This window comes from Salvia splendens, chromosome 1, assembly GCF_004379255.2.
Source record: "Salvia splendens isolate huo1 chromosome 1, SspV2, whole genome shotgun sequence".
NCBI classification, from domain to species: domain Eukaryota; kingdom Viridiplantae; phylum Streptophyta; class Magnoliopsida; order Lamiales; family Lamiaceae; genus Salvia; species Salvia splendens.
The window spans coordinates 17415162-17440345 of record NC_056032.1 but is presented as its reverse complement, the minus strand read 5'-3'; the positions used below and the strand labels follow the sequence as shown (position 1 = coordinate 17440345).

The window sequence follows — 25184 nt, the reverse complement described above, 5'->3', positions numbered from 1 at the left end:
GATATGGAAAAACCGTTATATTACCCAAAACAACGAAATACATTATACTTTAAATCAAGTTACATTACGTGCATCAAATTACTATGTTTCCGTCGAACTCCATCAAACATGACGTGATTACAATGCCTGCATGATACTCATATATTGTCGTGCAATTACAAAATACTTTCATTGCAAAACAAAAACAAATTACGCTATTCATTAAACTTTCCGATGATCTGTAATATACCAAATTTCAACAATTTTTAGAACGTAAATTCAATACAAAAATCGTGCGAATAAAAAATACTTCCATTCGTCCATGGTTGATAACAGCAACAAACTCTCGAGATGTTGAAGGACGGCATAGAGCTTCTTACTGTGGTTGTGTTTAAGTTTACGAAAAATAAACTGTGGTTGTGTTTAAGTTTACGAAAAATAAAACTCCAGAGAAAGAGTGTTGCGTGATTTTGATTTTGTTTCATTAACTCAAGGGAAAATAAATCTTGCTAAAAATAAGAGGCGTGGATCATGGAAACTCAATAACTGCCAAATATATCAGTACCATCCTAACCCTTTTATGATTATTATAATGATAAAGTCCAAAGGGAGACCCATAAACCGTTAGATTACTAATTTGAATGGTTGAGATCTGCATGGACATTTGACATAAATTGAGTTATGGATATGAATACTCCCCCTATTAGTATAAAATAAAAATGTTTACATATGTTTAGTACTTTACCTTATTATTCATTATCTAACCTACTAAGTTAGTACTTCTTTCGTCCCACGGTAAGTACTTTACCTTATTATTCATTATCTAACCTACTAAGTTAGTACTTCTTTCGTCCCACGGTAAGTGAGACATTTTTTTACGTGTTTTAGAAAAATGATAATAAATGGTTAAAGTAGAGAGTAAAACTGCACGATTAATCTTATAAAATAAAAATGTTTATATATGTCTAGTATTTTATCTTATTATTCGTTATCTAATCTACTAAGTTTTACTTCCTTCGTAACTTACTTTGATTTCGGTTCGAGATTTTTTGAAACCGGAACCGGCAGTTTCGAACCGTAACTGACGGTTTCTGAACCTTGGACATGTCTGCTTCACTCTATTTGCTATCATTCTCCACACATCTTCAATCAAGTTCAAAAGACATCTCTCATGTTATAGCATGTTGACAAGTGGAGTTTTTAACACACCAGTATCACACCCGTGCTAGGCACGGTCCATTTTATTTTCTTTAAATTATGAAATAATTTTTAAAATTAAAAACAATAGTGATTTATATTTTATAAAATTTTAAATGAATATGATGAATTACTTAATTAATGTAAATGAGAATGGAAAGTTATTCAATTATTAAACGAAGAAACGGAAAATATAAAAAATGACATTCAAACAGCATAATTAATCTCATTAATCAATTAATGCTCCTGTTCCCATTACATTTGTTAATTATTTTTGGGAATGTAGAAAATTCGAAATTCATTTATGTATGGTGCATATTAAATGACCCATTATACTCATCAATCTCATTACATATTTGATCAAGTTTGGACTTTTTCTATGACAAATTAGTATTGAATTCTATATTATTATTTAATTGTTAGATTATATCTAAGAATCATTATAAAATGCTTGGTTATATGATTAAAATTATAGATTCAATTAATTTAAATTTTTTATTATAATAATTTTTTAATAAATTTTAATTTTTAATTAATTATTCAATTAAATAAAAATTAATCATTGAGAATCAGGAAGTGATAAAAATAAACATAAAAACAAATATTTAAAAGAATAACCCCATTAATCTTACTAAGCAATCAATGTCATTATTCTCATTAATCACAAATTAATCCATTAATTACGAAGCAATTCAATTATGTTATTGATTATTTTTGGTAATTCTGAAAATTCAAAATTGCTTTCCACCACTGATTCTTTATTGATTATTTTTAGTAATATTGCAAATTTAAATTATATGTAATGTTTATTTTACAAAACAACCCATCAATCCCCTTAATTAAAAATCAATTAGCATTCAATAATTCTCTCAATCAAAAATCAATTAACAATTGACTATCAATCAACTCAATTAATCAAGAAATAATCAATCAGAAAGCAAGAAATAATTACAAATAAATTCATTTAAGTTAAAAAATCTATATGTCATTTCTTATGCTTCTTCCCCGACCCTTTCTATCCTCCTCTATCTATCTTCATTAAGCTTCATATTCACATATAATAGTCCCTAGCACTTCATCATCCTGCCGGCGACATCTTCTATATCAAGCTAGTTTGTCTCCATTTGTAGGTAAGTACTTCAAACAAAAATCAATATAGATCCTATATTGCAACTTTGCGTTTGCACTTCAAAAGTTCATGATATAGAATTGTGCAAGAAGCTCAATATTGAAAATCACAATCCGCAAAAGTTTATGACAATAAAATACTCACCAATTTCAAAACCAGATTCGGTGATGTTCATTCTCCGTTAGTTTTGAGTAATCGAAGCAAGCCACCCTTCTTTTTTTTCATTGTTTGAATTTTGATAGAAATAATTTGTTTTGTGAATGAGTATTTATAGAGGTTTATTTTGTTCCATACTAATTCTGTAATTCATACCATTAATTAGTCCATACGTTTCAACTTGTGTTATGTTAGACTATTAATTCACACTCCATTTTATTATGCGTAATGTTTCAATATTAAAAATATCAAAATGAGAAGAATACATTGTGTTGTCCCATCTCAAAAACTTAAATAAAAAAATACTATCTTTTAAAAATCAAGGAAATGTCATTAATAGAAAACCATTAATTCATACGTTTTATTATATGTGTGACAATTGTGTATAATATAATTATTTCCCCACGCCATGATTAATTGGATGATTTGTAACCGCCAAATTTATACATTGATAGATTTAGGGCAAAATAACTGTAATGTTTATTTTAATTCAATACAAACGTTTCTTAATTAGTGCCTCAAACCAAATAAATTCCCATCAATATGATAGTAATGCGTGTGTATACATAATTATTCAAAATTTTCTCCAAAACTTTTAAGTATTCAGAATAATGGTCAACTGACCGCCTTTTATATATGTATAGATAATATGCTACTTAGCTAATGAATTTATTAACTGCTTATAAATTGAGTATGATAAATCTTACAGAAGAATTTTTTTTACATTGTGTTTAGCATTTTATCTTGTTATCCATTTTCTAATTTACTAAGTTGCCTATATTTAATTTATTATCAAGTATAGGCTTGGTAGGAATTTATTGAAACAATATGGATAGAAGTTGGATGTCAAAGTCAAGAATATTAATTAGAGGAATATCAAAATGGACTCCAATACTTTTTGGACTATGTTTTTCGCAATGGAAACATGAATGATAAGATATTATGTCCATGCAAACGTTGTCAATAGGTATATTTGCGAGTAGAGATGAAACATTTGACAGTTGATAGCTTTATTTGAGGGTACACCCCATGGATAGCTCATGGAGGACTTCCAAGTATTCATTCTTCTAGGTGTGAAAATTAACATTATAGTTTTGGTGATGATGATATGAGGGGTTTAGTTCATGATGCCTTTGAGTTTTAAATGAAGATAAATGCCCAAAAGAATTTACAAGATCTCATATAAAAGCAAAAATTGCAAATGGGCTAGCAAGAAAATTTTATCGATTGATTGATGGTTCACAACAACCATTATATGAAGGAAATGTTAAATTCTCAAAATTATCATTCATAATCCATTTATTGCACTTAAAATGTCTTGGAAGATTGAATAATAAAATAGTATTTGATATGTTTTTGGAATTATTTATAGAAATTTTTTCAGATGTCATAGTTGGCCTACCGAAGTCTTACTCTAAAACAAGAAATTGATGAAAGAATTAAGATGTGGTATTTTCCACTCAAATCAAGGTTGCAAACGTGACATCCCTAACTAGATGCGTGTGCCATATTTTATAACCTAAGCCTACAATTTACATTTGAAATTTTTTATCAAATAATTGGGAGATACTACCTCCGTCTAAAAATATAAAAATTTTACCATTTTGAATCATCCATCAAAATTATACCAATTTCTAAATATAAAAAGTTTTAAACATTTAAATATTTCTAATAAGATGGACCTCATAATCCATTAACACTACTTAGCTCTTAGTATTTTTCCCCTCTCCCTTACTTTACCAATTGTACATTAAAATCGTGTCCTATACAACTATGTCTATTTTTGGTGGACGGAGGTAGTAATTTTTTTGGGGCAAAATTTTATATCATAATTTTACTTATGTACATGTGTATGTTTTTCAGTGTTTTGAATTGCGCATAATTTTTCAATATAACACTGTGAACTTTATCTGATTCATAGCTGAATACAAATTGATAGTGAAGGTTACTTTATGGCATAGACATCGTAACGCCCCAAAAGTAGGCCTAGATGAAATATATTCTTTTAAGAGAAAAAAAAGAGAATAATGATCTATGTGCATTAGTATATACTATAATTAAAAGTGTCAACTTACATAGTTCGTTACCAATGAATTAAACTCATTCCAACATATTTGAAATTTGAAATATTTAAAAGAGTCCGAAAACTAATATTGTGGTAATTGAGATTTTTTAAATTAGTAAATGGATCTAGAAACAAATATGGAGCATGCTTAAATTTAAATTAAAGGCATTTGTATAGATTAATAATTAAATAAATAATTTTATTCTAGGCTCAAAGTGCCGATTTCTTTTGTCTAGAGTGATCTTTTGATTTATTGGAATGTAGTAGAAAAATCTAGAGACAATGAGAAACATACCGAAGCGTAGTGCGAATGGCTATCGCTTCAGATACACGGGGAGGCAGAATCCCATATTGACAAGATGAAAACGCATTAAGAAATAAACTATCATGCGATAGCAATAAAGAACCTGTGCCGATCATATTGGACTCTGCGAATGTAGCGGCATCCGTGTAACACCGCCAGCTTTCAGATGGGACTGTTCCAGTGCTGAATTGTGGAGATTCGCGAGGAGCTATGGGGTCTGCATGAAGGCATGTTTGTTTTCCACCTTGTGTCGTTTGCCATTCTACAAGTGTTTCCCGAGCTTGGTCAACAATTACTCCCGGTGAAAAGCAATTCCCACTCCATACCGCTTAGTTGCGTGCCCACTAAATCCACCAAGAAATCATAACAAACTCCTCCATCACATGTTTGTTGTTTAACTCCTTGATAGTTTGATAACATTCTACAAATGGAAGTGATAAAGTTGTTTCATATTTTCCCCAATGTTGCCACACGGCTCTTGCTTTATGACAAGTTAATAGGGCATGGTTGAGATCTTTATCAGAGGCGCCGCAACCGCAAATGGTATCAATAGAGATGCCACGTTGTTGTAAGCGATATTTTGTTGGTAACACATTGCGTAACACACGCCATAGGAATTCACGAACTTTTGGGGGAATGTGGAGTTTCCATATCTTCTTCCAATCAATAACATGGAGTGGTTCAGATACTCTATTGAGATGTGATGCAACATAATAACCGGACTTCACCGTGTAAGTGCCGTGTTTATCGAAGTGCCAAATACATCTGTCTGGGATGGTCGGGGAGATAGGGATAGATAGAATGGTAGGGATGTCGCGTTCGCTGAACACAGTACAAACTTTATCCAAATCCCATTGTGTTTGAGACTGGTCAAGTAAGTCGACAACGCGGAGTTCGGAGGGGATAAAGTTGTTCGCCTGATCAACCTTGAAATCATACTCTCTTGGTAGCCTGATGAATACCTCTCCAGGTGAAACTTGGGTTGTGCCTCAAATTCGCAGATAAATGCGGTATATAAGAGAATTTTGAGAATTCAGTAGCCTCCATCCCTGCTTAGCTAGCATAGCCAAATTAAAGCATCGCAAATTCCTAAAGCTTAAACCACCATTAGACTTTTTCTCACACATCTAGTCTCATTTCAACCAATTCACTTTTTTACCACCATCATCTTTCTAACCCTACCAAAAGGAATTCATCATCTTCTGTAATTCGTCATAGAGAGAACTTGGAAGCATGAAAACACTCATTGTATATGTGAGAATAGCTTGTGCTACAGCTTTTAATAAGATATCTTTATCAGCTCTTGACAAAAATCTATTTTTCCAATTTTGTATGCGTGCCCACAGTCTGTTTCTAATGTATGCAAAGATAGATCTTTTATTACTTCCGACAAGGGGTAGCAATCCTGGATATCGACTATGATCAAAAGGAGTGAATACCTGGAGAATACTTGATAAAATCTCTTTCTGAATCTCGAACACATTTGAACTATAGAAGATGCCAAATTTTGTAAGGTTCACTGCATAGGACATACAAGTATTGTGAAAGTGGATCGCCCTGTCGAAGACCTCGTGATGAGATAACTGACCCTATCTCATTTCCATTCATTGAGATTGAGTAACGAACATTTCGAACACACATCATAATCATGGTGATCCATCTGCGATCAAATCCAAGGGCTGCCATCATAGCTTCAAGAAAACCTAATCAATGCGATCATAAGCTTTGCTTATATCAAGTTTTAAAGCAACATTTCCCCAGCTCTGCCTGAACGATTTTTCATGTGATGAATTAGTTCGAAAGCAACTAGGATATTATCAGTAATCAATCTACCTTTGATGAAAGCGGATTGATTTTTAGAAACTACTTCGGGGAGTAATCTCTTAAGGCGGTTCGCAAGAACTTTTTCAATAATCTTATGTAAGACATTGCATAGCGATATAGGTCTCAGGTCTTTGACTGTGGTTGGGTTGTCAACTTTGGGGACTAGCACAACAATTGTATCTGTAAGCGATGGTGGAAACTGTCCATTAGCTAGCCAAGAAGACCCTGCAGCAACGACCTCATCACCTATCATATGCCAAAATTTCTGATAGAAAGCAAGATTAAGACCATCAGGACCTGGTGCTTTATCAGAATGCATAGAAAACACAGCTTTTCGAAATTCCTCATACGTAAACGGAGCAAATAATTCAGCGTTATCATTAGAAGAAACTCGTGGATTAACTAAAGACGTAACGGGCTCAAAATTTGTAACTTCAGCAGTATATAATCACTGGAAATAATTATTAATAATAGAATGGATACCATCTTTGCTGCGGATTGTCACACCTGATTCATTTTGCAGCTCTGTAATAGTGTTTCGGCGTTTGCGATTATTTGCTGCAAGATGAAAATATTTCGTATTTGCATCTCCTTTTTGAAGCTAAAATTCTTTAGCTCTTTGTTTCCACTGAATTCTTTCCATGCCAAGGATTGTATTCAACTCAGCTCGTAAGTTAGAGTGTTCATCTGTGTTGTTGTTTCGACAAACTTCGAGTCTGATTTTTAAATGTTTCTTCTTAATGTTAAGTTCCTTGTTCAAGTTGCGTCCCCACTTCTGTAAGGCATTACCCATATGTTGAATTTTGTGAGTAAGTCCGTGATTTGCCTGCTTCCACAATGATTCAACCAATTGCTGAAACTCGGGTTGTTTAAACTAACTATTCTCAAAACAAAAACGCCTTACATGCCATTGTACTGCAACAATATCAGTGGATAGTATAATTGGTGAATGATCAGAAACTGAAGAAACCCCTGTTTTGATGGTTGCATTTTCAAATTTCTCAAACCATTTAGTGTTAGCTACCGCTCTATCGAGTTTCTCACGAACCCAATTAGGTGATCCTCTACTCCTCTCCCATGTATAAGAGTATCCAAGCCATTCTATTTCATGTAAATCACAGAGCTGGAGTGCAGAACGAAATCCATTTAGTAAGTAGGTTGGGTGATCATTACCACCGATCTTCTCTAAACTGCAAGGATCATTAAAATTTCCTATTACTAGCCAAGGTACATCAAAACCAGGGTCAAGAGACTTCAATAATTTCCAAGAAGCATGCCTACGAAATCTTTCTGGGTAGCCATAAAAACATGTCATTAACCACTCAAAACCATCATCCATACAAATTTTCACTTTCACATAGTTATGAGAACTTGTAGTCACAATTACCTTGCTTGAGAATCTGCTCAAAACCCCAAGACCTCCACTTCTACCCGTTCGGTTGACCCCATACCCATTATCAAAACGCAACTTCTTCTGTAGCTCTTCAATTTTTTTACTATCAACTAAAGTTTCAATAAGAAATACCACATTCAGCTTGTACTGGCGTAGGAGATCGTCCAACGCTTGAACTGCCCGGGGGTTGCCGACACCCCGGCAGTTCCAACTTAGTATTTTCATGATGACTTGTCGGGTCGCACAAAGGCGCCCATCAATGTAATTGTTGAACGAGTAATTAACTCGCTAGAGATGGCTGTCGAATCGATCTCAGTCGAAACTTCAGGGGTCAGTGAAACAGTTGTCCTTGGTCGTTTGAAGTTAGACAGAGGAATGTTCTCACACGTAATCATATTATTCATATTGTGAGATGTTGTTTTCTGAGAAGTTGCATTAGTACCTGATTTAGGGTTTAGGATTTACTGAATGATCCATCGAGTGGGCTTCCATCATTGTTGCGCAATCAGCTGCTCCTAGGTTGTTATATCCGACGTGGTGCTGCCCTAAGGGAGTTGTCCCATTCGAACTCTCTGTTGCTACCATTCTCTTGAAGGTGTTCGGGGCGAAGTTTTTCTCCGTGTCCAATGATACCACATAAAAAGCAAAAAAGGGAGAGGCGTTCATATCGAAATTTTGCGAACAAAGATGTGGTAGCAGTCACACGGATTTTTTACGGCTTTTCAGTAACCTGGCTCAACTGTTCTTGGGTCTAATTCAATATATGTGCCAATAAAATTCCACAAAAGTCTTGCTATTGTATCAGTCATCAACCCAGATTGTATGTCGTGAATTTGAACCCAAATATCAGTATGTGTGAGTGGGACTTCAAGTGGTAATTCCCCATCTTTCAATTGGTGCAAAACGAGCAGATGTCGATTAAAGTCCCATGGACACCCATTCAAGATTCGCTCAAGATCAACAATATGAAAGAAACGAAATAGATACCTTCTCGGTTCCAACTTTGTTATTGATGTTCCGGCTGAGGCTGCCATAGATCAGCTATGCTATCTTGAAATACACAAAAACTAACTCTAGATGTGGTCAATAGGGTTCCGACCAAACATAGATTGTAAGCTGCTGCTCCATTTCTCCCTATTGTAGAAATGTTTCATTATTCATCTTCTCCGCCTGTCGGAGAGAGATTGGCGATGTCGGCTTCAATACTCATCGGATTGGGTAATGATTGTTGGCTGGATGGGAGGAATTGATTTACTGAAGGAAGATAATTGATTCACAAAGCTACAATTCAAACGAGAGAAAAAGTTCTCGACGATTCTAAAGCATTTAATGTGTGCTAATTATATGATTTTGTAAGCTTTTATGTGAGATATTTGTGTCTATGTGTTAAGTATATGATTAATAAGTGGTTTAATTGTGAATTATGTGATAATAATTGTTCGAATTGGATCATGATTTATAATAAAATGGAAATGATATGTTACAATCTGAAGTATGGCTATATGTGATGATTATGCACCCCCTATGTAGGTATCGTCACCCTATATGGGTTATCGTCACCCCTATGTGGGTTATCGTCACCCCTATGTGGGCTATCGTCACACCCTGTGGATTATTGACACCCTATATGGGTTATCGTTACCCCTATGCGAGTTATTGGAACCCTCATATGAGTTATCGCTAGTAGATTGTTTAAGTACTTATGATTTGAGATCGAACAATATGGTTGTTGATGAAAATGTGATAGTTCATGATATTGTTGATGATAATAATTTTATTGATGTTAAATATGATAATATTAAAGTTATTGATGTTAGAAACTACAGTTCATGTTGCTGTGAATATTTGTCAAGACTATATGAAAATATTTGAGATTTTTGCCATGTGCCATCCATATATAAGTTAAAGATATTTATGAATCAAGTTATGATTATTAAGTGGTTCTAAGAAGGTCTTGATTAGTATATCTCTTTATCGTACCAAAATTGTGAAATCTTAAATTCGATCGATCACTAGTTTTATAGTGGGTATTATCATACTTTATGGTACTAGAATTGCAACATTTCCTACTCGGTCGATCGCAGATCTGGTTGGGGTGTTACAGACATATATTGTTCATTTGGTAAGAGTAGTAGAGTTTTAGTTTTTATGCGATACACATTGCACATGCACTTCCCTTTATAATTTCTTGCAAATCTACAAATCATTTTCATTAGCAGTATTTGCTTTTCCCTTCTCTCTCTATATTGTCTTTCAAGAACCTGCTGATATTCTTATGTGAACCAAATGCCAATCTCGTCATGAAATGTGAAGCTTTTTTCCATTTTTCTTTCTCTTCTAACATCCATGCCCGGGGTAGATACAACGAGGACAAGTGAGAATAAATAACACCCAATTGTGTGTATACCTGGTGAGTTGCGGCTATCCATCTTTGTTGTGATTGACTCTTTTTGGTCTGTGGTTTTTTGGTTGCCGAGTGTTCCTTTTGGACTTGGTTTTGTTGTGGTAGTTAGGTTGTGCTTCGTGTGTTGGTTTTATGGCGATTCTTTACTTTTGAGGAGCTTTGTATTTGTTCTAAATTCTAACTTTTGTACTCCTTTACTCACCACTCTTTGAATGGTTTGAGATTTCTTTTTTTCCGAAAAGGATTCAGATTTATTATTTCTAATTGAGTGTGGTCTTCACGCATCTTCCTCTTCCTCTTCCAAGTCCAATTTTGATGTGAATTATAAATGTTAAAGTATATGTAGGCTTCTTATATATGCCTCTCAAATTGAAATTTTTGGATTTTCAAGTCCATGTTTTATCCCGAATTATGCATTAATTTATAATCATAGAATTATAAATTCACAATACATGAATTAACAAATATCGTAGATAAACCATCGAATTGGCGAATAGTATGATATCTCTCATGTCATGTGGCTACAAGAGTTGAAAGAATTTTGTTACTCTTGACATTTGGAATGAACCTTTGTCATTTGTCAAGGCCCAAGGGTAACAATAAATTGTATAGTAAAAATGTGGGGAAATTAGAAAAGGCTTTAGCCTTTCATTTTCCTAAGTACTTTAGCCTTTCATCTTAAGATAACCTCCAAATACATTATGAGGTGCCTTAATGCCAAGACTCTACATGTAGGCACTCATATCCTATAAATAGGTGGAGTTTTGGGAGATGAGGACACACCAACAAATCATTCTCTCTTCTCTCTAGCTCTCAAGCATTGTAGTTCGCATTTAGGAGCATTGCATTGCTCGGTTCTCGCCTCCAATTCAAGTTCGCCGGTGCCTACAAGTTTGAGGTGCTTCAACTCGGTAGGAGGAAAGTCGTTTCATCTCTGGGGACGTTGTGTCAATCCGTTAGCACTAGTCGGGGCGTATCTTGTCTTGCGGAGAGAGGGATACCTCAAGAAGATAATAGTTCGCTTTCTTGTTGCTTTCATTGTATTTACTTTGTTATTTTTACCTTCTAGTTTTGGTTCTTTTGTAATAGCAAGAGTTTGCCCGTGTAAAGGCTACATTATTTCCGATAATCGCAAGACGAGATAGTGTAATCTTGCTGAAATCATGTTGACCGGAGCTGGAGGGACGGAAACAACAATATTGGATCGTCTTTTGCATCCGCTAACACCTCATTGTTCGCACCTGTTTCGACCTCAAGGGTCATGGCTCAAGCTGAGAAGCCCGAAAAGTTTAAGGGCTCAAAATTCAAACGCTGGCAACAAAAGATGTTATTCTGCCTAACTACATTGGGTGTTGCCAACTTCCTCAAGGAGGATGCTCCAACTGTATCTGAAGAGGAGACAGACTTTAATGTCCGGGCTGCCTTTGATGTTTGGTATCAAGGAGATTTCTTGTGCAAGAACTATATCTTGAACGGCTTAGGAGATAGTCTCTATTCTATACTTGCCGGGGCTAAAACCTCCAAAGCTTTGTGGGAGACTCTTGACAAGAAGTATCGCGTCGAGGACGATGGTACAAAGAAATTTGTAGTCACAAAGTTTATGGACTACGTGATGGTGGACTCTCGCTTAGTGCTAGAGCAAGCAGAAGAATTGCAAATCATTATCCATGATGTCCACGCTGAAGGGATGGCCTTGTCAGACCAGTTTGTTGTTGGATCAATGATCAAGAAGCTTCCTCTGTGCAGGACGAATTTCAAGAACTACCTAAAGCACAAGAGAAATGAGATGAAGCCAGAAGACCTGATTGTCCGTCTTCGTGTTGAAAAGGATAATATGCGGTACCATTAGAAGTTAGGAGGGCCTGAAGATGCCAAGGCAAATCTGATGGAGAAGGGATGATCTTTCAAGCGTCCCCGCCCAAGGGAAAATGACAAGGGCAAATGGAAGGTAGATGTTGTCTGAAAGTTTGAAGGCAACTGCTTCAACTATGATAAGCCGGGCCACATGGCGAAGGACTGCCAAAAGCCTAAGAAGATGAAATTCTAGAAAAGTGCTCACATGGTCGAGAAATACTTCAACGATGATGACTTGGTTGTTGTGGTTTCTGAAGTGAACCACGTTGACAATCCGAAGGTTTGGTTTGTTGACACTGGAGCTACTGTGCATGTGTGCTCTGATCGTAGCTAATTTTCGACCTATAAGCAAGTCGAAGGGAAGAAGCTTCACATGGGAAATCAAGACTCATCTGAAGTCGTTGGCATAGGAGAAGTGAAGCTCTTAATGACATCTGGTCGTGAGCTGAAGCTGAAGGATGTGCTGCATGTCCCAGACATCCGCAAAATTCTTGTTTCTGGTAGTCTGCTTGTTAGTCATGGCTTTAAGCTAGTGTTTGATTCTGACAAGTTTGTTTTATCTAATTTTGATACTTTCCTTGGAAAAGGTTATCTTTCCAATGGCTTGTTCAAGCTTAATGTCATGGCCACTGGTCGTGTACCGAATCAAGTGAAAGATAATACGAATGCTTATTCGTCTTACTTGCTTGAGTGCTCCGCTATATGACATTGTAGATTAAGACATGTGAATCTAAATGCTATAAAGGATTAGTAAATCTTGATTTACTAAAAGTTAATGAGTTTAATTCACAAAAGAAATGTGAAGTCTGTGTTGAAGCAAAAATGACCAAGCTACCGTTCAGCTCGGTAGAACGGAGCACAAAACCTCTTGAGTTGATCCATATAGACGTATGTGATATGAAATTTGTGCAAACTAGAGGTGGTAAAAAGTATTTCATCATATTCTTTGATGATTGCAAAAGATATTGTTACTTATCAATAAGTAAAGATGAGGCAATTGAAGCGTTTAAAGACTTCAAAAATGAAGCTGAAAATCAACTTAATTGTCGAATTAAGTGTGTTCGAAGTGATAGAGGTGGTGAATATGTAGCGCCGTTTGTAGAATTATGTCATGCAAGTGGTATAATTCACCAAACTACAGCTCCATATTATCCTTAGTCGAATGGTGTTGCTGAATGCAAAAATCGAACACTAAAAGAGATGATGAATACTTTGTTGATTAATTCAGGTTTACCCCAGAACATGTGGGGGAAGCTTTGTTAACCGCAAATTACATTTTGAATAAGATTCCACTAAAAAATAGGGATGTGACTCCTTATGAATTGTGGAAGGGAAAGAAACTTTCATATACATACCTCATAGTGTGGTGTTTAGCAAAGGTACAAATGCCGCCTCCAAAACAAGTTTCAATTGGCCCTAAAACAGTCGATTGTATCTTTATTAGATATGCATTGAACAGCAACGCATGTCGCTTTGTAGTTCATAAGTTAGCTATACCCGATGTAGCTGAAGGAACAATAATTGAGTCTAGGAATACTGTATTATTTGAGAATGTGTTTCCTTACAAGAAGCAAGATGAGTTCTAGTGAAAGAATGGTGGATGAAACCACTAGTTAGAGTTGCTAAGACTTTAGGTCCAGATTTCATAACTTTTATGTTGGATGGTGAACCAAAGTCACAATCAGAAGCAATGTCTGGCCCAGACGCGGTGTGGTGGCTAGAAGCTATCAGTAGTGAAATGAAATCTATTATGCTAAATAACACATAGGTGTTAGTAGACTTGCCGGAAGGTTGTAAGGCCTTAGGATGCAAGTGGATTCTGAAAAAGAAATATAAACTCGATGGTACTGTAGATAAGTACAAAGCCCGCCTAGTAGTCAAAGGCTTTAAACAGAAAGAAGAGCATCACTTCTTTGATACTTACTCACCTATTACGGGAATATTTTCGATTCGGGTGCTTCTTGCGATTGCTGCGTTGCACAATCTTGAGATTCACCAAATGGATGTGAAAACTGTGTTTCTGAATGGTGATTTGGAAGAAGAGATATACATGGAGCAACCTGAAGGGTTTATTGTGCCCGGGCAAGAGCGCAAGATATGCAAATCGGTAAAGTCTCTTTATGGATTGAAGCAATCGTCGTTGCAATGACACTTGAAGTTTGACAATGTGATGTTGACAAGTGGATTCACTATCAACGAGTGGGATAAATGTGTTAATATTAAGAACACAGATAACCGGTTTATTATTGTGTGTCTTTATGTTGATGATATGTTGATAATGGGCAGCAATAGTGCCATTATTAACGAGATAAAAAATATGTTGAAAAGAAATTTCGATATGAAAGATATGAGTCTAGCTGATGTGATTCTCGGAATCAAAATATTGAGGACTAATGAGGGAATTGCCTTAACACAATCTCATTATCTTGAGAAAATGCTTAAGATATTCAACTCGTTCGATTGTAAGCCAGCAAAGACTCCTTTGGATCTCAATGTCCATCTAAGCAAGAATATGGGTGAGCATGTTGCTCAAGAAGAGTACGCAAAGGTTATAGGAAGTTTGATGTTTACTTGACCAGATCTTGCTTGTATGGTGAACAAGTTGAGCCGATTCACGAGCAACCCAAGCAAGGTACATTGGAAGCTCTGTGCAGAGTCTTGAGATACTTGAAGTATACTATTGACTTTGGACTGCACTACATAAGATATCCCCAAGTACTTGAAAGGTACTGGGACGCAAATTGGATCTCCGATTCAAAAGACTCATTTTTGACGAGTGGGTGTGTGTTCACTGTGGTGGGTGGTGCTATTTCGTGGAAGTCAACGAAACAGACGTGTATTGCTCGCTCCACCATGGAATCTGAGTTTATCGCTTTGGATAAAGCAGAGAAGAAGCAGAGTGGCTCAAAAATTTCCTAGAATGTATTCCATATTGGAAGAAACAAGTGCCCACAGTAGTGATACATTGTGATAGCAAAGCAGCTATAGGTAGAGCAAACAGTGGCTTCTATAATGGAAAGTTTCGACACATTCATCGACGACATAATACCGTAAGGCAGTTGATCACAAGTGGTGTTATCGCAATTGACTATGTTAAGTCAATTGATAACTTAGCGGATCCATTAACAAAAGGTTTAAAACGTGATCAAATGCATAAATTGCTAAAAGGAATGAGACTGAAAACCACATCTTAAAAGATGAGTATAGTGGTAACCCAACCATACGATTGGAGATCCATGGGATTAGTTCAATTGGAAAACGAAACTATATAAATCTAGCTGTAACACTCAGAATATTTTAATCTTCGTCCATTCTTTAGAAAGCATTGAGTGTTGTAACCTGTACGTGGTAAGAGGTTAAGTCTTTTGACTTTAAATGATTCTTGAAATCTCAAGGAGATACAGTATGGCAGGATACTCATGAAAGAATCACCTATGTAAGTGAGAAGTGGGGCCACTTCGTGTGTGTGAGTCACTTATGAATTCCAAAAAGGGTTCCACGACCGAAACAGACACAAACATGAGAACTGATGGAGTTGAGACAATATTGTGTTGATGCTAGGCATACACCAAGGAGGAATAGTTCAAGGCATCGCGTCCACTAGCCCGCCAGTATGTCCGATAGTGTTGATTATGGAAGATTCAAAATCACAAATTACCTCTCTAAATACAGTACCATTTCTCGAGAACTGGACAAAGAGTCTGTATACATGCATTTGTGTCTGGTGTTGGTTTGAGCTTGCAGCGCTCTAACTAATGTGTGGGATTGTAGGAAAAATATAGGGAAATTGGAAAAAGGCTTTAGCCCTTTCATTTTCCTAAGTCCTTTGGCCTTTCATCTCAAGGTAACCTCCAAATGCATTATGAGGTGCCTTAATGCCAAGACTCTTCATGTAGGCACTCCTATTCTATAAATAGGTGGAGTTTTGGGAGATGATGACACACCAACAAATCATTCTCTCTTCTCTCTAGCTCTCAAGCATTCTAGTTCGCATTTAAGAGCATTGCATTGCTCGGTTCTCGCCTCCAATTCAAGTTCGCCGGTGTCTACGAGTTTGAGGTGCTTCAACTCGGTAGGAGAAAAGTCGTTTCATCTTTAGGGATGTTGCGCCAATCCGTGAGCACTAGCCGGGGCGTATCTCATCTTGCGGAGAGAGTGATACCTTGACTCGACTTGAAGAAGACAATAGTTTGCTTTCTTGTTGCTTTTATTGTATTTACTTTGTTATTTTTACCTTAGTTTTGGTTCTTTTGTAATAGCAAGAGTTTACCCGTGTAAAGGCTACATTATTTCCAATATAAATTAACATCTGATCATGTTTTGTTAATCTTGGGAATTTCATTGAAATACAAAAATACTATAATCTAATATTCTAATATATAGATAACATGAGTTTTAATATACAATTAATTAGAAACTAAATGATTAAAGTAGATGATTGAGAAAATTAAATGTGAGAAAAATTCTATAAATTTAAATGGACTTGTATTGATAAAACTAAAAAAATAAACTATTTTTTATGGTTAATAAAAAATAATTTTAATTATATATTTTTATAAGAATATTTTTCTTATAAGACTAATCAGATAAAAAATAATTTTAATTATATATTTTTATAAGAATATTTTTCTTATAAGACTAATCAGATACTCTTATTTCATTCTTACAATGTAGACAAACTACTAATTAGTGGAATAATTAACTATGTAACATGTGGCTCGATATCAGAGAATGTTCAGGGATCAAATATTTCTGTAGAAATTAAATAAGGATAATTAAAGAAATCAACGATAGAATTAAAAGGTATATTCTAGAAAACGCCAAAAAGCATTAAAAGTTGGTAAAAGGGAAAGGGATATTCATAAAATCATGAATTTTGATTTAGTTTGAATATTCCCTTGAACTTTATAAATTTTCTAAAATATTAGATAAATTTTATATTTTGTGTGTTATTTTCGAATCCATTCTGAATAAGATATTTTTAGATAAAATTAATTTAATGTGGGAAACCGTGAAGCCATGTATACCATTTAGATATTGCGATTGATTTGCTATAGAAAATGTCACGTAAAATAAAAAAATTGTAATATTTAGGAAATATCAAAATTGGATCAATGTGGTTTTAAGAACCATATAAATTATCTAAACAACTGCTGGGAAAATATTTTCATTTGTTGGATATATTTATAGAATGTCTTCATAGTATCGACAATAGTGAAGACACTTCCCACCCTTTTTTTTTTCCTCAGCCACTCCTGATTTGTCCACGGCCACAAAAAATGTTTTTACAACAATAGTGGACACACTCCAACAAACACTACTTCACTTCATTTATTACACACTCCACCAATTTCTCAAAACAGACATCATAACTAAATCTTACTCTTAAACTGGGACAGAGGCAGTATTATAATTTTTCTAAAACACGTGTGAAAAATGGGTTATCTTAAATGGGATGAGGGAGTACTCACTAAAAATTATTTTCACAAATAAATTAGTCAAACTAAAATTGTAGCAGTAACGATATTGCAAAAAAGAAAAACTTCAATAGAGAAAGAAAAGTTCAGTTGACTGTCCACTTAATTCCGGTGGAGGCCATAACACAGGATCCATCCCTTCCCCACACCTCTCATCAGCGGCCGATTCCTCGAAAATGCCGAAAGAAAGCGGCAAACACTCGAAAACCTGCGTCGTATTGGGCGGCCGGGGATTTATCGGCCGCGCATTGGTGGATCGTCTCCTCAAACTCGGTAATTGGAACGTCCGAGTCGCCGATTCTCACAAGTCTCCGGAGCTCAAGCCGTCAGAGCCGCTCCTGACCGATGCGATCGCATCCGGCCGTGCCGCTTATTTCCAGGTTGATGTGCGTGATAAATCTCAAATCATGGAAGGTACTCATTCAGAGCTTCAATTGTGATGTGAAATGTTGGAAACGTGGAGTACTTAGTGGATGAGTGTGGAGTTATTCTTTGAAGTGATTAGTTTTGATCGCTAATTGAACCTGCATGGCTGTATAAGTATGATCGATGCGATTATATGTGGAGTTTGGATGGATATATGTTGATGGTATCGAAAATCGAAATTCAGCATAGGATGTTTCGGAATTTACTCTACTTAAGCTGTTGAATTTGGTGCATACGTTGGGAAAGATGACTATACTTTACTGCTATATTCAATTTACTTATAATAAAATGGACATGAAAATTTTGATCAGGATCTCCAGAGAGAAATCTACTGGAAGCAATAATTGGTGATTGATTTTATTTATTTCTTTCAGTGAGTTTAGTAACTAATTTTAGATACAGTTTTGCCTTGCTTTATATTTTATCTATGTTCTCATTTGACAATTTCTTATGCTAATGCATCTTTGTAGTTTTGAAAAGCTAGAACTTCCATTGGTCTAATGTTGTAGCTTAGTAACACCTTGTCATATCTGTGCAGCTTTGAGGGGTGTATCAGTTGTATTTTTTACTGACTCTATGGATTTATTTCCCCAAGATTTTTATCTTTGCTACAAAGTAATCGTTCAAGGTAATTTCTGATTTAGCTGGTAATAGAATAATTAATGTGGTTTACTGGCATTTCATCTTGTACTGGTGTCCTTATTTGCCACAACTCCTCAGGTGCAAAGAATGTAGTGAAGGCTTGTCGAGAATGCGGAATTAAACGGCTAATATACAACAGTTCTGCTGATGTAGTTTTTGATGATGTCCATGACATACGTGGCGGAGATGAATCCTTGCCATATTCTGGGCATGTATGTATCTTACTGAAACTCTGAGGCTTTCTTTTACTCTCTCCATCTCTCTCACATTTGTCATGAACTCTGTCCTGCAGTTCTGGGATATGGTTGCTGACCTTAGGACTCACGCTGAGGCACTGATATTGTCTGCAAATGGCACTGACGACCTCTTAACTTGTGCACTTCGTCCTTGCAATGTATTTGGACCTGGAGATCCACAACTCATTCCCTTGCTGGTGAATATGGTAAAATCCAATTGGGATAAGGTGCGGAAGCTACATTGCTATCTCACAAAGATTCGCAAAAGATTATCATTTATCTTTTACTTTCTGTTTAGTTCTTCATTAAGTAGATGACATGTGTTTCTCTAGATCATTGACTACTGAGTGATCAAATGCATGCTTCTGCTCGCTATATTGGAAAATTACAAATCATAAGATCTTTCTCTGTTTTTCCTTTGTCACATGTTTTATATTATTAACAGAGTTAGGTATGTATTTTTTGGAATTAGTAATAGGCTCTCTCATTTCAGTAAATTCAGTTTATTATAGGAAGTGGAAACAATCTGTCGGACTTCACATATATTGATAATGTTGCTCATGCCCACATCTGTGCTGAAGAATCTCTGGGTGCTCAGATGGATACCGTGTCTGGCAAGGTATGCTCAAAACTGAGCTGTTCTTTGTTCTGTCAATCACTCTCATTTGTTGTGAAAGAATGTTTTCTGCTGAAATATATTGCAGGCCTTCTTTATAACGAATCTGGAGCCAATGAATATTCGGGAATTTGCATTTAATTTCCTAGAGCGCTTAGGCTACCCGAGGTAATATTCTCTCATTAAATGTTAGATGCTACGAACTTTCCAGAAAGGTTCATTTCTTATTCAGTTCTTTGATGACTATGCATTTCTTCACCTGTCTCATAGATACATTGAGGCTTTTTATAGACTAGGATGATCCCTTTAGACAATATATAAATGGTGTTGGATTTTACAATCCTTCTAAACTCTAAAAAATTTAAAAGGGAGAATGGACTGTTAGACCTTTATTTCCTACATTCACAGAAAATATGACCATCTCAAGAGAATAAGTCTTATGTAGACTGTTAGACCTTCGTCTTTAATCTGTTGGCTTTGAGTAATTAATGTTGTTATCGAGCAAGTTTTCTAAGACAACAACTTCACCTTGATACGAAAGGTTTAGTTTCCGGATGAGTGACTACACTTGGAAGGAGACTGTAACTTTTTCAGTTAATAACAGGAATAATTTTCAAAATTAATGTGTCACACCTTTTTACATTTCTAGGTCACATTCTTTTATCTGCTAGCTGTCAGAAATGGAAGTCCTGGCCTCCACCTTATATTTATCCCCTATTCCCTTACCACATTGTTCATAACGAGATAGTCGAACTATAGGTGTTTGCTTGTAGCGATATATCTATGGGCAACCTCTTTTCTTGATGGTTTCATTGCATTGCTTGTGTTTCCGTTTTATTATCCAATTTGTTGGCCCTCTTGTTCATCAGTTGGGCTGAATGCTCTCATAATTTAATCTGTTGCATTTGTACATATCTGGTTGCAGGCCTTTCATTAATATCCCGACTCACGTATCTGAGCATATATTTTCTTTTATAAAATTGCTTCATCGGAAGTCAGATTCCAAAAGGCTTGATCCATTCGTCTCTATTTACAAGATAGCTTCATGCACAAGGACATTTAGTTGTCTTGCTGCTCAGGAACATATTAAGTACTCACCAGTTGTTTCCCAGAAGGTAAAATTTTCCATTCTCTCTCATTAAAAACTAGTATCTCATACTATAATTGGTATTAAGAAGAAATTTTCGTTTCATACTCTTGTTTGAAGTACCTACTACCTAGAAGAGCTAAGTGCGAGCTATATATTAGCTGTACTGCTTAAATAATGTTGAAAGTTTTGATGGTTTAACTTGTGAAGGTTGGCTTGATCTTATCTATATACGAATTGCAGATGTCAACAAGTTTGTATGTAAAACCATTAGATGAAAAAGTAATCCCAGTTGATGTAGGGAAAAGTAGGATGGATTTAAAACTTTCTCAAAGAATAATTCTTGCTTGGCAAGGGGACTTGTACATGTTGTTAGCAAGTCCCCACTGTTAATTTTTTAACAGGATAGTCAAGTTATTCTATGTTCAGCTGTTGCGTACTCCTCTCCATAATGATGACTGATTATGGCGACGAGTAACCTATGAGTGCCTCCAATTGTTTGCAAGAAGTGTATCGAGATGGATATATCGATACCAACCAGTGTTGTCAAAATGTCGTTCGGGTCGCTCGGGTCGCCTGGGTCGAGACCATCACCGCCCCAACATGGGTGGGTTGATCGAGATACAGGGTCGCCGCTGGGTCGCCTGGGTCGCCTGGGTCGAGTGAGTCGCCTGGGTCGCCCTAAACACATGCTATCTCTGATTTTCTCAAATCTCTCACATGTTTTCTGACTCTCTCAATCACAATTCTCTATATATATGCATGCACCACATCAAACTTTTCAAACCTACTTTCTACACTTTAGAATTCGGCCTCTTCACTCCTAAACAAATAAACAATTCAAAGATCTGTTGCTGCCACCCTTCATATTCCTTTGTTTTGATATTTTCAGAATTCAGACAATGGTTTCAATTATTTATTGTGTTATGACTTATGAATTGTTTTGATATTTTGATCATTTCTATTTTCAATTTTATCTCTATTCACATGAATTGCGTCTACATTTATATTATTTGATATATTATAAACATTAGAGCAATATATTTATTTTATTTAATATTAAAAGGCAAAAAAATTAACCTAGCTTTGTGGGTCTCTCGACCCCGTCGACTCGTCGACCCTCGACCCGAATTTTCACCCCATCGACCCGGTGCGCCCCGCGACCCTAACAACACTGATACCAACACAGTGCTGAGTGCATGGTTTGGCCATCTTAATATACTCATGCTGGAGTCTTCTGGTGGTCTTAAGAGATGGCTGCATACAAGACTCTGACGGTGTATCTGGATCCTATAGCTCAATACACTTCAAAAACAACATGGAAACATTCCTCTTTATAGTAAGAATAGAACATTTGGTTGAAAAGGAACAAACTTGAAAGCCTTGAATAAGTTATGCATGTATCTATAGAGCAAAACTCATTACATATGCATGTATCTATAGAGCTAGACTAAGTTCATTGAAGCAAGTTGTTGTGAAAAATTGTGATAGGTTGGTGTTTTTTCTTTACAGGACTAACGTCAGGCTGAACATTTTGAAGTTGAACTACTATTCTTCAAGTCACTCAATTAAGTCACTCTTTATTTGTCATCACATATTATACAAACTAAATGTTTGTGGATGCTTTATATATGAGAAGATAGAGCTTCGTGAGCTATTATGTATAGTTTTTCTTGCTTCTATAGTATGGTTTGTAGAATAAAGATTTCCTGTTTAACTATTTATTTTATCAACTTGTCGTTTGTCCAGTAGCTTGGGAAGTTCACTTCCCAAGTCTGAGTAGAGTTGAGCACCAAATAAATACCTTAAATTGGGGCTTGTTGTTTGTCACAGGAAGCGATGAGACTAACTGTTGATTCATTCTCCGATTTGTCCGTAGAGCCAGCTTTTATGAGATACGGATGCAGCGATGAACCATCCAAAATAGAAAAGCAGTTAGGCGGTGGACAAGGTTGGTTCTATATTCCAGTCCTTGGTATTGCAGCTCAGTCATATATTTTGTTCTCGACTTGGAGATTTCTCCAATATGTCTATTCCATTAGATGGTTTTTGGAACTTGAAATCCCTTTTAATCAATGACCTTGCTAATTCAATTGCACGTCTATCATTATTTAAATGTGATTCACTGGTTGAATCTATAGCTTAATGGTTAGCATAAGAATTTCTTTTTCCTCTATGAGCTGAAGTATCTCCATTGTCCTAGTATGTGCCTTGATTGAGCTTTGCATATAATGCAACCCCACTTAGTTATACCAAAAAGAGTTATTGGGTAATGTTTTTTATTTATTTTTGTCACTTTGGTGATGCTGTGCTATTTTGCTGCAGTTGCAGATATTTTGCTGTGGCGTGATGAGAAGAGGACCTTTATATGTTTTGCATTGCTTGGTTTTATGTATCACTGGTTTTTCCTGTCTGGGAATACTTTTATTTCATCTCTTGCCCAACTGCTACTGCTAACCATCGCGTTGCTTTGTGGGCACCATGTTCTATCATCATCTGTGTAAGTTAAATGTAACTATCCTTTTTCTATGCTTATTAGATACCCTTCTGCTAGTTTATTCTCTAGCATATGGGGTTGTTCTACGCTGCGGTGTTTTAATGATATGCATACTCCATATATAGTTCTGTAGCAATGTCTATCTTGTGTTCATTATTATACTCTATTTTTAGACTTTTTCTGAATTAAACAACTGCATCTGATCTATTGGCAGGTTACAATATTTTCTATAACTAAAAAATCAATTGGCAATATTGTGTAAAATCTTGGTCGCTTTTTTTTTTGGTTGAAATTATGTTGGATTATTTACTACACATATACTACAGATATGGAACCACAATTCCTAGATTACCATCATCACGTTTTGAGATCTCAGAAGTTGATGTGAGAAGCCTTTTCTTCGCGATGAAATGCATGTGGGATAAGGTGGAATTCCTAATCAAGTCATTGGCTCAAGGAGAAGATTGGTTTATCTTTTTAAAGGTATGTAATTGCTGAACTTGTCCTAATTTGAGGTGGTTTGTGTTATGCCCAAAATGGTGAAGCTTTCACATTTGCAAGTAGAATGATTATATATCTGAACACTGAATGATAGATGAGATTTTTCAAATTGCCATTCTTTCTTGAATAAGCATTTGGTAACATCCTTTTCATCCAGGAGCTTCATTTGTTCCTGAATTGCACATGTTGATCGTTTCTTATTTGATTGGTTGTGAGCTGGAAGTTGCTCACATAACTGACGAGGCAAATATATTGCTTAGAGTAATCTTTCGTGTTTTATGTCATTTTTTGTAATATCCAATGTATTGCAAACGTAAAACATTTAAGACAAGTGATGTGGATATCTTTATTGTTTTGTCGATAATACTTTTCTTATGATATAAAGGATATGTTTCTGTCTATTACAGGTTGCATGTTTCATGTATGTTTTCAAGTGGATTGTTTCTCAGTACTTGGTCCAGGCCATTGGTATTGGTACGTCTTTTGATTAACTGTGTTTGATGTTGGTTTTTGAATTTCGATATCCTCTAATGATTTCTGTTCATGGCCAATCAACTGCAGCTTTGGTCTTTGTGTTCAGTTTGTGTTTCGTGTACGAACAATACGAGGAAAAAATAGACGAGATAGCAGTAATTGTATACACGATTGCCAGTAAGTTAATTATCTTGCTGGCTAGCAAATTGCCAAAACCTAACTCTAGCTATAATCCTTTGACGAGAAGGGATCTAAATGTAGGTTGTTAGATGGCAGGCAATAAGATCTTCGTCGTCCCTGTGTTTTTGTAACCTTAAGCTTGTAACTCTATATAACCATTTTTGTAGATATGTAGTGTAAATTATTTACATTATTACAATGATATACTACCACCATAGATATCCTAAGATTTGCATCTCTTGCTCGAATTTGAGGTGCTGGTAGTATATTTCTTTGGAAATGTTTTGCAAATAGTGAATAGTACAAATAGTTATTCCATTTTATATTCTCATATTTGAATTGATCATTGAATAGATGGCTTTCGAATCATGATTTTGAGATTATTATAGATTTGTTTGCACCAAGTTATGTTTTTACTAGATCAACCCACGTGTGGGCATTTACCTTAATCAAATGAGTACACTGTACACACTTATGTATTATTAATAGCGAAGAATTTTAGTAGAATTTAAATTGATTTATTTGCTTGAAATAAAGTAACATCTCTACTTATGCTATTTTTACAAAAAATGATTATGTCATGTTTCATATAGCTAATTGTCACAAATATGGTACGTAGTCCTAATTTAAGTTGGCTGATATTATCCACAATCATAGTTATTTTCTCCCAAAAAATCCCAAATGTAACGGATTAGTTGAGCAGCAGCAACCTTTGGAAATGAAAGGGCCGAATTTTGTTTTGT

General features: G+C 35.6%; 1 protein-coding gene across 1 annotated transcript; it reads left to right on the top strand.

Annotated features, from left to right (window-relative positions):
* The first annotated feature begins 17841 nt into the window (after nucleotides 1-17841).
* On the top strand, nucleotides 17842-24764 carry LOC121744496 (3beta-hydroxysteroid-dehydrogenase/decarboxylase-like). The gene is made up of 12 exons (XM_042138050.1): nucleotides 17842-18196; nucleotides 18747-18836; nucleotides 18929-19062; nucleotides 19143-19313; nucleotides 19589-19705; nucleotides 19791-19870; nucleotides 20628-20817; nucleotides 22623-22740; nucleotides 23115-23289; nucleotides 23613-23769; nucleotides 24195-24261; nucleotides 24349-24764. The coding sequence occupies exons 1-12, from the start codon at nucleotides 17959-17961 to the stop codon at nucleotides 24528-24530; spliced, it is 1719 nt and encodes a 572-aa protein (XP_041993984.1). The 5' UTR covers nucleotides 17842-17958; the 3' UTR covers nucleotides 24531-24764.
* Nucleotides 24765-25184: the final 420 nt, after the last annotated feature.